The sequence below is a fragment of the Bos indicus x Bos taurus genome, chromosome 8, assembly GCF_003369695.1.
Source record: "Bos indicus x Bos taurus breed Angus x Brahman F1 hybrid chromosome 8, Bos_hybrid_MaternalHap_v2.0, whole genome shotgun sequence".
NCBI lineage: Eukaryota > Metazoa > Chordata > Mammalia > Artiodactyla > Bovidae > Bos > Bos indicus x Bos taurus.
Window position 1 is genome coordinate 75,830,449 of NC_040083.1, and position 12,693 is coordinate 75,843,141.

The 12,693-nt window shown below is 52.0% G+C and overlaps 1 protein-coding gene across 2 annotated transcripts in view; it reads left to right on the plus strand.

Annotated features, from left to right (window-relative positions):
- DNAI1 (dynein axonemal intermediate chain 1) overlaps positions 1 to 12,693 on the plus strand; it is a 68,591-nt gene that overhangs the window by 38,441 nt on the left and 17,457 nt on the right. For both annotated transcript variants that reach the window (XM_027550040.1, XM_027550039.1), the window contains exons 10-12: positions 1,208 to 1,292; positions 4,562 to 4,679; positions 4,958 to 5,001. In XM_027550040.1, the coding sequence (XP_027405841.1) occupies positions 1,208 to 1,292; positions 4,562 to 4,679; positions 4,958 to 5,001 (247 nt within the window). The remainder of the gene's footprint in view (positions 1 to 1,207; positions 1,293 to 4,561; positions 4,680 to 4,957; positions 5,002 to 12,693) is intronic.

Here is a 12,693-nt window from a genome sequence, read left to right on the forward strand (position 1 = left end):
TCCTACAATGACCCTATGACTCAGAAGGCATCATCCATCCCTCTATGGCAGGAGTACTCTAAGTCACAGAGACCTTCATGTACCTAAGGTTGCCATTGGGCTCCTAATCTGTGCGGGGGTGGGGTGGGGAATGCAGACCTGGGTGGCCCCAGAACCCATTCTCTTAACCTCTGTGCAATGCTGGCAGTCCTGGAAAAGCGTGTCCCAGAGAGCCGTGGCCCTCTGGGCCCCCTTGGAGGGCTGTCCACTCCATGGTTCATTCCAGCCACCTGCCCTAGACATGGTGGGCCTGTCTTGCCAGCCCCAAACTCTTCGCTCCTCTCTCAGCCTGCTGTAGTGGTGTTCCATTGAGGATTTATGGAATTTCACATGATAATGAACGTGTTTTTTGTTCAAATTGAGTCATTTTTCCCTGATATGAAACTTCCTGCTTTGTCTTTGGCCATGGGCAGGGCCTTGAGTTAGAAGTCAGTTCTGTCTCATACTCCTTATAGTAGAGGCATGTCTCTTTCCCCTCCCTGGACCTTCCCCTCAACTTTTTTTTAAATTTGTTTTTAATTGAAGGATAATTACTTTACAATATTGGTTTGATTTCTGCCATACATCAACATGAATTAGCCATAGGTGTATACACGCCCCTCCCTCTTGAACCTCCCTCCCACTTTCCACCCTTTCCTACCCCTCTAGATTGTTACAGAGCCCCAGTTCCAATTCCCTGAGTCATACAGCAAATTTCCATTGGCTATCTATTTTATATACCCCTCAACTTTTGACTGAATAAGTTGGACCACAAGATTTCTGGGACCTTTAACGGAGTCCTTGTTGTTGCTGAGGCTGCTGAAACCTCTGTCCCCACCAGAGAAGCCTCCTCCCGGCCCTGTCTGCTCTCCCCTCCAGTACCCCTTCTGGGCTCTCCTCAGGGCCCTGTCTTGTGTTTAGAGATGAGCCATCTCCAGAATAAACTCAGGATGAAAGAGCAGGAGGCAAGCTTTACCTAGGGGCCAACTATGGCAGTGCAGACTCCTCATGCCACTTGTGAGCTGGGCATTCCTGGAAGAGGGTGGTGAGGAAAACCTTTACAGAGCTATCTGGGGTGGGTGGGGTCAGAGAGGCTTTGCTGAACCGATTGCAAGTCAGGGCTATAGCTCAGGGCGAGACCTTCCAGAATGGTGGCTTATGAGGACCGGTGGCCCCTGTATCTCCACAGAGTGATGACATCACCAAAGTGACCCAAGCAGCTAAAATCGTGGAGCGGATGGTCAACCAAAACACATATGATGATGTTGCTCAGGGTAAGATTTAAAGTGCCAGCAACTGCTATTATTACTTTATTAAAAATCGCTCATACAAAGTGAGTATTTGAGTGTCCCATGCTGGGTCCTACAGGGGCAAGAGGACCTCCTCTGTATGTCACAAGGGAAATAAGACTTACACAGTTCAAACAGGAACCATGGCATAAGAAAAAATGGGTGTGGTGATGTGATCTGACAATGGTGCATAAAGACACCAGCACGCTAGTTATTTAATGTCATCTTCCCCGCAATCGTGGGAGGCAGTGGAGCAGAGATTTTATCCCTTCTCCACACACGAGGAAGCCAAGGCCAAGGGCACCCAAACCTGGGTCTTAAGCCTCCTAATTCCGTGTTCTGTTCTCTGCTCTGCCCAGCTTAGGGACAATCTAAGTGCTAGACTGCAGACAGAGACTGCTCTGGTCTCCTCGAGAACAGAGGAGGAGGAAGTGAGCAGTGGCCACGGTCATGGAAGGCTTTAGGGAGGGCTGAGCTGGATGCCAAGGGATAAGCGGCATCTGAGTGGGAGATTAGCGGAGGGCAGATGTTTGGGCAGGGGACAGCACAAGCAGTGACTCACTCAGTAGTGAAAATGAATGGAAAGGACTCTGGAGACGAGGGACAGCAGGCTCATTGTCCCTGACGGGGGCTCTCTTGGAAAGCGGGGAGAATTCAGGCTGGAGAGATGGTTGGAGCCAGTTAAGAAAGGGCCTTGAATATTGCACAGGGAACCAGAGCTTTCTCTGCAGAGTTCAAAGCTTCCGCTAGTCAGGAACAGAGCCTGAGGACAGCAGGGCTGAGGAGGTGGGAGGGTATGACGAGGCGGAAGATGGGGCAGAGGCGAGGATGAGGTTCAGGTGTGGGTCGAGTGGGCCTTTCTACACCTTACTGAGAATGCATCTTCAGCAGTGGAGAAAAAGGAGCAGTTATAATAGTGAAAAACAAGCAGCAGCCCTCCCTGAGAATAGCCTCTCTACCAGGTGTTGGGCTGTGCCATTTACACGCATTATTTTATTTCATCCTGACAGCCACCCTGTCAGGTGAATACCACTACGACCTCCATTTTAAGGATGAGACATTCAGGCTGAAAGGTTGCCACTTGTTCCAAACCACAGCTAGCCTGAGGTATGAGGGACACAGTCGGGACTCGAAGACAGGTCCCCCGGACCCAGAGCCTAAGCACTTCAGCGCGAGACCACAGAGTAACTGATCTGGAAGAGACATTTCAAATAAACACTCAATAGGTCTATGCGAGTCATTAATTAGTGATGTGGTGAAGCAAGGGATTGATTCAGAAATGCTTAAATCCTGGGGGCCTGGGAAATTCTGGCGTCTTTGACAGAGCCAGGGAAACGGAATCCTTCCCATGGCATGAACAGCACATTCCCAAGTGGCTTGTATTTCCCTGAGAGGTTGTGCATTTATTTGGAGCGGCTGCCTCCCCGGAGTTGGCAGTTCCCCACTGCTGGCTGATCTCCTCTGCTGACAGCCCAGGGCTCTTCTCCGTGACTTGATGCTCATTGCTCACCCATGGGACAGAGAAACCAGGGCTGCCAAGACCAGCCGCCTAAACAAGCCCCCTTGTTATCATTCAGGCTGGAAAACGACCTTGAGTGCTTTTCAGAGCTGTCAAAAGTACACGGCAGCTGTGAATGAATTTGTCACTCACACAGCTTGGCTTCCTGAAACCCAGCCTCTGCAAGCAGCCCACTGAAGGGCTGCAAACATGATTAATATCCATGGAGAAATTGGCCTTGGTGAACCTTTTTCATTTATAAGAACACAGGCACATAAAAATGCATTGAACTTTGATTTTTTTTTAATTGCATACACTTTTCCCTTTGGGAAAGTGTATTTGTGAAGGAGAAGTGAAAACAGAAGTGTTACCAATTAATCTCTCTGAAATGAAGTCTTTTCAAAGACAGTCTGAGCTTAGGGATTTCTGATGTGATCAAGGCTCACGCCTCTGACCACTCTAATCCTTTTTTGTTCTGAGCCATTTTTGAGGATTTGGTGTAAGTCCCCAAACATCAAAGTGTGGGACATTGGGAGAGAGGCTGGGGCTGTGCCCGGGCTTGTCCTTGACCGTGGTGGATGAGAGGGTCATTTTCTACTGGGGCACCCTTGGTTGGAAAGAAGACTGAGAACTAGTTCCCTTTTGTTGATATATTTTGTTGCCTTCTTTGAACAATCACCGGGTGCCCGCTCTGTGGCTGGCCCTGTGCTAGGCACTGTGGGTCCAGAGATGATAACACTGTGCTTCCTGTTCCCCTAGAGCTGTGGGCTGGGGGAGACAGGCAAAAGGACACAGAGAGGCAACAGTGTGTGGCCCATGTTTCAGCAGACCAGAGGCAGGGGTGGGGCGGAGGAGGAGGTGAACTCTGTCTGCTCAGCAACAAAGTGAAGGCCTCACAGAGGAGCTTGATCTGGATCTAGAGTGAGTGGGAGTTTCCAGGAGGAGCAGAGCATTTTCGACACTTTGGTGTAGAGACTATGTGAACAGCTGGCTGGAGGTGACGTGGTAGTGGGTTGGAGCCTTGGTTCAATCAGGAAGCTCCTGTGCCAGGGGAGTCACCAAGGGGTTTTCAGGGCAGTGGGGAGCTGGTTTATTTGTTCTCCCCCTCATGGCTCTGTGGAACGTGGACTGGAGGAGGAATGTCTGGAGGTAGGGAGACCAGCTGGGAGGCTGGTGTAGTAGTCTGGGTGTTGGCTGTTGGGGACTGAGCCTAGACTGTGGCTATGGAGCTGGAGAGAAGTGAATGGATTAAAAAGATTATCAGAAGGAAAATATGAGGGGTGATGAAAAGAGATCAGTGAAGGATTACCAAAATTTCTGGTATAGACAAGTAGAAAGATGGATGCGGCTTCTGCCTAAGTTAAAGGAAACAAGAGGTAGAGAGAGTTTAGGGCAGGAGATGAACTTGAGTTCAGAGCACGCATGAGGGAGCCAGGCAGCTTCACTGTGGTGAGCTTGGCAGTGAATATGAAGATGGGGAAACCTGGAATTTTATCCTCAGGGACATAGCCACTTTAGTGTCATTTACCTCCAAAAACAACGATAACAGTAACAACAACATTACAGAGAGCTTACTCTGTGCCAGGTATTTTTCTAAGTACTTTACATGTATTAGCAATGAATCCTCATAGTAGTCCTTTGATGTAGGTATTCTTACTATTCCCACTCGGACACACAAAGAGGTTAATTGTTTTGGCCAAAGAGGTACAGACAGAAAACGGTAGTCCAGGGCTGACTCAGTCTGTGTGTGTTTAAGATTTTAAGTACTATGAGGATGCTGCTGACGAGTATCGGGACCAGGAGGGTACCCTGCTGCCTCTTTGGAAGTTCCAAAATGACAAAGCGAAGCGCCTGGCCGTCACCGCCCTCTGCTGGTGAGTAGAGGCATTGCAGAAAACCTGGAGTGCCTGAGCACCTGCTGGGTACCAAGCCACAAGCAAGCAGCTCCTACCCAAGCTCAACCACCTTGAAGGTGACCCGTAGCATTATGGGAAAAAGTGAGACTGGGATTCTTATGGAACCTCCCTAGGTCTCTAAGGTGAACAGTGTCTGTCTGCAGTGCAGTTAAGGCACCAGGGTACATGGGAGGGCTTGTGTCCATGGGCAAACCATGTCCATTTCCTAGGCTGATGGGTTCTTATTTCTTTTGCAGGAATCCAAAGTACAACGATCTGTTTGCAGTGGGACATGGCTCCTGTAAGTCATCTGGCTATTTGTTCATCTGCTTACTCAACCAACAAACACTAAGTACCTACTCAGTGCAGAACTCTTTGCCAGGTGTGAAAGATACAGAGATGACTAAGATCTAGTCACACTGCCCAGTCTAGGGGAGAAGCCCCACTGTCACACTGGCAATTAGTGCTGCGTGAAGGAATATGCCAAAATGAGCCTCGAAGGAGTTATTACGGTGAAGAAAGAGGGGCAGAGGACTTCCGTCTGAGGCAGCAGCAAAGGTCGGGAGGCAGGAGAGATACGGGAGGAAATGAGGCTGTAGAAGGGGGCAGGGTAGCCCCAAAGGGCTTGGTAAGCCATCCCAGGAAGCTTGGACCTTCTCTCAAAGGGAAACCACTGAAGGAATTTGAGAAAGGCAGGGACACAACCACTACAGGGAGGAATTGCAGGCAGGAGACTGGAGGCTAGAGACAGTTGGGAGACTAGGGAAGGCATTCCAAAGAGAGGGCAGGCTCGGAACCACCAGCGTGGAGTGAAGCTGGAGAAGTGGGCTTGAGAAGCATGAGAAGGTGGACTGGACCAGACCTGGGAGGGCCTGGATGGTGGGGTCTGCATGAAGAGAGTTTCCAGAGCAGCCCCTGGAGCAGGTGGAGGACAAGGGTTTGATGTTCATCGCTGGCCCCTGTCCCCTCGGAGACCACTGCCTTATGGGATGTTCTCTCCCCGCCAGCTTCCCTGACCCCTCAGTGGGAGGCAGCACTGTGGGAACTGTGTGGCTTTCCTTCGTGATTCCTGGGCCCTGCAGAAGCCCCTGCCTCCCCTCTGGACTGGACATTCCCCCTTCCTAACAGGAGAGGGCCCCAGACTTCGTGCAAGCTGCAGCTCCCCAGGCTGACAGCGTGCTTTCTGGCTGAGAGAATGAGCTTCTGCAAACAGAAAAACCTTCCCATTCTCCAAGCTGCTGCTGGCTGGCAGGCGTACAAGCTCCCGGTCTCTGCCCCTCAGACCGCCTGTCCGCCCAGCCCATTCTTTGCCCGGGGTGGCGGAGGGAGGCGAGGGCCAAGAGGAGTGGGTGTTTGTCATTCCTCTCAGCGAGGAAACCCTTGGAGCTGCTCCCAGTCTCATGGTCTGGGCCGCCTCCGAGGATGCCCTAAATGCCCGCTTTGTGTCCCCACTCCTGAGGGTGGGCTGCTGCCAAGCAGGAGGCACCCACCCCCTCTGGCAGGGAGCTAGCACATTCCTCCCTCTGCTGCAGCTACTGGGCCTGGACGTGGGCCGGGTGCTGAGCGGGCCTCCTAGGAGTGGGTGTGGACCCCTCTCTGGGGCTGCTCTCAGCCCAGGCTCTTTGCCCAGGACAGAGGTGGGGAGAGTGGGGAGGCTCCCCAGCAGGTGGGAGGAGAAACTGCTTCAGCTCTCCTGTCTCCTCCTTTCACCAAGGGCCAGAGTGGAATGTCAGCTGGCTGGGGTCATATAGAGGTTGTCCTTGGGGGCAGTGTTAGCCAGAGGCAGTGGTGCAGAGTGACGCCCCCACCAGGAATTGATGGCCCCAATTCCAACGGGCCCAGTGGCCTCTTTTGAGCAGGCGTGCGCCCTCGAAGGGTCTCTTTGTCCTTTGTTGGCCACACCCACATGTCTGGGTAGCACCACTATCAGCTGCAGACCTTCTGGCTGGAGGGTCACTTCCCAGTGACGTGACCTGGAGCTGAAAGCTGCTCTGAGCCTTGGTTTTTCCCCTGGTGACCTGGAGACGCTGATGCCTGGTACCCTCTGTCATTAGACACACGTGGAAGAAAAGCAGCAAATGTGCCCCTTGAGCTGTAGGAACCATATGCACAGAAAGGACGAATGTTGCTGATTTGTCTGTCTTTCTGTTTCCTAGCTTTCCAGCAGGGCTGCAGAAAGAGGGGCCTGTTGGGGACAGGGAGGAGTCAGACGAGGCCCCACCTCTTCTCTTAGACAGCTGGGCCCAGCAGAGGCGGTGGTATTACTCTCACTGGCACGGGAGCTGTTGACCAGCTTTCCACTGGGCATCTATTCCTCAGAGCCTTGCACATCTCAGTACCACCCTGCAGAGGCCTGAGCAGAGCCAGGCTGGACTGGGACTCAAAGGGCTCCTGCATTCACTCCTGAGGTTCCCCCAGGGAGCCCCATGCTGCAGATACCCAGGTGTCTCCTTGGAAGAAAGTGAGCAAAGCCAAGGCCGGGAAAAAGGCACCCTAATGTCCGGATGGGTTGCCGTGAGGAGCAGCTGCTCACCAGCCTCCATCACCCTATCTTTGAAAATTCCCAGATGCCCGCCTCCCATCATCAGATTTTGCCTCATGTGGACAAACTCTGAAGTGAGAGTTTGGGTTTGTTGTTGGGCTTGACCCCGATGAGTTCAGCCCAGGACTCTTTTTGCCTGGGATACCCCAATGTTGACTCTCTAACCTGGTCAAATAAGACTCGGGCAGGGGAAGGCAGGCACCTAGGAAGGACTGGGGCCAAGCCCACGTTTGGGCACAAGGCCGGCTGGCTGGAGCCAGACTGGGAGCAAGCAGGTGAGGAACAGAGCTTAGGCAAGTTTGGGCACAAGGCCGGCTGGCTGGAGCCAGACTGGGAGCAAGCAGGTGGGGAACAGAGCTTAGGCAATTGCCTGCAACAACACAGAGCAGTCACACCTGCCTTCCCTCGTGGCTGCTGGGCACCAGGTGGTGGGCATGTCAGGCTGCATACAGGGCTGAGACTGGGGTTCCCCCTGGGGCCAGGCTTCGTGTCTCAGCTGAGTGGAGAAAGGCTGTCAGCAGGTAAGAGCAGATGGAGGAACACTGGAGGGCAGAGGAAGGTGGTCTAGGAAGAGATGACCCACGGGGCAAAGCTGGGGTGCAGTTGTGTCAGCCTGCTAAACTGAGGGGGTGCTTTCCAGCCCATTAGGCCATTCACAGCAGGGAAGTGGGGACTCCTCGTGATCTGTCAGGCAGGGATGGTGGATCAGATCCTAGACCCTGTGTGTGTCCTGACTGGCTCTCACACAGGAGACAGGGAGGAAACCTCCCAGCAGGTCATGTCTTAGAAGGGCGGACGAGCCAGCTGACCTTCTGCCCAGCCTCGGAGGGACAGCACCCTCAAAAGTGGCCAAAGTCAGGCCCTGAGCCCCAGGGCCATATTACACCCATTCCCACTCTGTCCCACCGCCTCCTGGTCGGTCCCTCAGCCTGCCCAGGTCAGGGATCCACTTGTAAGGGATTTAAATCTTCCCTGGTCATTTATTTGTCAGCTTCACTAATTAAGCAGTGTTAATTTCATTTACTGAAAATGGAAATTCATCCACCTCATTTCTCCCCGTTCATCCTCCACACACAAAATCCATCACTCCTCAGCTGCAGGCTGCGTAAAATTTACAGGACTAATTATGTTGTCAGGTCTCTTTGTAAATACAGTCCATAAAGGCCACTGTGCTCGCCGGGTTGTAGTGCAAGGGCATTCCTGTTGTTAGTTTAATTACTGGTTAGTTATTTAGGTTCTCAAATGTTTGCCTCATTTTCCCTAAATCAAATTAAATGTCCCGCTTGATGTATTCTGTCTCCAAGGCCTTGCTCTTATTTCCCACACTATTTAAATATCCCAACTTCTAATTGGGTGAGAGCTCTAGGAAAAGCCCAGATGCCTGGAAGGCTGGATCCAGCCTGGCAGCACAGTCTCAGGGTCACACTGGCAGTTTGGAACCCTGTAACACTGATGTCCCTTCTTGGGGGCAGCCCTGGGCTCATCCCCTGCCTTTGGAGACTGAAAATCCTAACCCAAGGGACAGTCTGTGCCTAGAGTCCAAGAGGGCAGGACTGGGATGTGGGAAACTGAGAAGGGTTTCCTTATGGTCATCAGGAGAGCTGGGGGTCATTAGCTTCCATCCCCCTGATTTCTAGAGGGACTGCTTCCAAATCACCCTAGAAAATGTATCACCTATGGCCTGTTGGGCTGCCCCCCACCACAGACCTGCTAGCCCCACATCGCCCCACTGTGAGACCAGAGAAGGAGAAAGTGATAGAGAAACCCACAACTTAAACGTAACTGGATAGGGAGTCTTGTAAGTCAGAAGCAAAAGGTCCCTACCACATATGTCAGGTCGCAGATAGGACATGGCAAAAACCTTCACTGCTGGGGGAGGAGGAGCCTACCATTTATAGGGGAATTGACATCGGGTTGGCTCATCAGTCTCCAGGGAAACCAGCAGCTGGGTGGGGGGCAAGCACTTAGGTAGCTGTTGAGTAAGCCCTGTGATTAAGAGGATTGGAAAGTCATGTGAGCAGGTGGAGGTGAAGCAGAGGCTGGTTGACTGGGGGATGTGCAGGGAGCAAGAGAGCAACCATCTTGAGTGACCTCTTCCTCTGATTCCTAAAAGTAGAATTTGGGTCACACTTAGCTGTGACCCAGTTACTTTGACTTTGTTGTTGTTCAGTTGCTATGTCACGCCCAACTCTTTGTGACCCCGTGGACTGCAGCACACCAGGCTTCCCTGTCCTTCACTGTCTCCCAGAGTTTGCTCAAACTCATGTCCATTGAGCCAGTGATGCCATCCAACCACCTCATCGTCTGTTGTCTCATTCTCCTCCTGTCATCAATCTTTCCCAGCATCAGGGTCTGTTCCTATGAGTCAGCTCTTTGCATCAGGTGACCAAAGTATTGGAGCTTCATGACTATTCAGGGTTAATTCCTTCAGGATTGACTGATTTGAACATAACGGCTCAAAACAACACAAATCTATTGTCTTACAGTTCTGGAGGTCAGCGTCTAAAATGGGTTTTGCTGAGCAAAAATCAGATGTCAGCAGGGCTTTGTTCCTTTTGGAGGTTTGGAGGGCCATCCATTTCCTTGTCTTTCTTAGCTTCAAGGCTGCCCGATTTCCATGGCTTGTGGCCTCTTTCCAGCTAGCAAGTGTCTCATTCTGACGTCGGCTTCTGGTGTCAGTGCTCTGACCTGCCTGCCTCCCTCCTTCCCTTATAAGGACCCCTGTGATTACACTGGTTCTACCCAGATAATCCAGGATAATCTCCCCATCTCAAGGCCTTAACTTAATCACATCTACAAAATCCCTTTTGCTGTGCAAAGTAACATATTTATGGGCTCTGGGGATTAGGACACGGACATGGGGGGAGGGCATTATTCTGCCCACCACAGCCCCTCTGAGTGCCTCTTACATGACTTAATAAGGGAATCATCAAACAGCTGCTGCCTTGGGCTCAAGCCCTGGGCCGGATTCATCAGGGAGCTTGCAGGAAGAGAGGAGGAGGCCTGCTGGCTGTTGCTGGCTTGGCACCCTTGTCTCTGCAGCTTGGCACCTACTTCTCTCTGACTGCTGGCCTGGCTTAAGCCGGATGCCCCAACATGCCCTCTGCCTGCTCTGCACTCCCTAAATCCTAAGCAGAATCCCAGGCTTCTCCTGACAGTCAGGACTCTCCAGAGCGGCCCCTTACCATCTAGAGCTCTGGGCAGGGGTGGGGTAGTGGCGCTGCCTGGGCCCCAGGAGAGGGTGCTGAGGGCAGTGAGAGCTTCAGTCGATTGTGGAATGAAGCCACCCTTCCCCTGAGACAGTGGCTTTCTGAGAATGGCCAGATCACACTCTATTAGGAAGTTGACTCTCCTCCCCCAAATCTCCTGAATCACTGAAGGCCAGAGTCAGAGAGGCCGTAGAGATTATCCAGCAAGGCAGGGTTAGCAGGAGGCAGCTCTCCTTCTGAGAGAGGAAGCCTTCTGGGCCATGCCATGCCATGCTCCATCCTTTGGTGGCAGGCTAAGGAAAAATCTACTCGCAATAGTGATACACCTGTAATAATAGAGTACAGGTAGAGGAATTCCAGGGGGTAGGTGGGCACTCATAGTGGAGAAGCCGAATGGTCTAGAAGGCTTCTTGGAGAAGGCAAAATTACAAAGTGAAGCTAAGGCCAGACCAGTGGCCCTCCCTCTCCCCCTGTCTTGGAGTCACAGGCCAGATGGTTTATCACCTCTCCCTTCTCCCTTCCTCGCTCTCTCCCTTTCCCCCTTCCTCTGTTCCTCTTTCCCTGCCACCCAGCCAACATAGATTCACTGAAATCCCATGGCCCAGAGGAACCTGAAATTCCTTCACTGGCCCCAGACATCATGGCTCCTGCCTCTTTATATAATGGAGTGTGGAACTGGGTCCACACTTCTGTGTGGCTGGACCTTCCGTCCTGTGCTGGGGAGCCAGGTAGTTTGTGGGATTCAGGATCAAGTACCCCAGGGCCCAGGGCTCTGTGAGCCTTTAACGTGATGGGATTCTACCACTCACTGGGAACTGAGGCACTGGGTGTGATGTTGATGTCAATGTCTTACTGGGACTTCTGATGACCTGGTCGGTGGCATCATTCTGGGAATGATGGCAGGCTGGGCAGTGATGTCACCAGGACTGCTGGTAGCCTCAGCGATGATGTCACATGGAGACCACTGGTGGTCTGAGTGGTGATGTCATTTTAGGACTTTTGGAAGACAGGATGATGCTCTCCTGTAGCACGGTTGCAGGTTGGGGCCCTGACGTCACCCTGGGTACACTTATAGGATAGAATAGTGAGGGTTCATAGGGGTCCAGAGTCAGGGACGAGAACATCATAGAATAAGATGGAGAGGAAGCCCTAGCTGAATTAGAGTTTTTCTCTATTTTCCTGGTGTGGTTTGGCAGACAAAGCCCTGAATTGGAATTCAGGAAACACATGGTCTAACCATGATTAGAAGCTGTGATCTTTATGTCAGGACAGCTTGTTTGGTTGAAGGTAACAGAGATCACTTGAGCCAGGTTAAGAACGGGAGGCTTACTGTCAGGATGTGTGTGGCCTGGGAGCGCTGGCAGGATCTAAGGCTTTAGTGTGGCCGGTTGCTTGCTCTCTGTGTCCCTGTCTTATGAAATCCATGCTTATCTCTGCCAGAACTTTCCTCTCATCACAAGTGGCTGCCCTGGCCTTTACGCATCCCCTTGTCCAGATTCTGGAGGGATTATTTGCTTTGCCAGACACCCCATTGCCCCCAAATGTCCGGTGCCCCCTTGCCCTTCTTTCTCTACCTTCATGTAAAGTTTGGATTCGTGCTGTTACCCTGAGCAGGGTAACTAAACAGGATATTGGGTGTGACAAGCATCAAGTGATAGGTCTCATGTACTTGGGCACATCATTTCTACCCCCTGGGCCTCAGTTTGAAGTGAAAGTGTTAGTTGCTCAGTCGTGTCTGACTCTGCAAACCCATGGACTGTAACCCGCCAGGCTCCTCTGTCCATGGGATTTCCCAGACAAGAATACTGGAGTGGGTAGCCATTCCCTTCTCCAGGGGATCTTCCTGACCCAGGGATGGAACCCAGGTCTCCTGCATTGTAGGCAGATTCTTCTTTACTCTCTGAGCCACCAGGGCTTCAGTTTATCCACCTATATAATCTGGGGGCCATAGTTCAGCATCTGGTGGTTCTGGGAGCAGGTCAGAGATGTTCACACTGCAGAGTTACTGAGCCAACCTAGGGTTTCCAACCCTCCTTTCCTGGTTCCACTGGTCATGAAGGTTCTGTGCACATTTGTGGCAGGGCAGGGGCTGCTGGAAGTGTGTCTAGAAAAATCAAGTCATCACTGCTGTCCCTCAAGAGACCAGATCCCTGGGGCATAGTGAGAGCAAGTGTGGGGATCACGCCCACCTTTGACCCTTGGGGCAGCAAGGAGAGCATCCAAATCCTTAGCCTGAGCATCT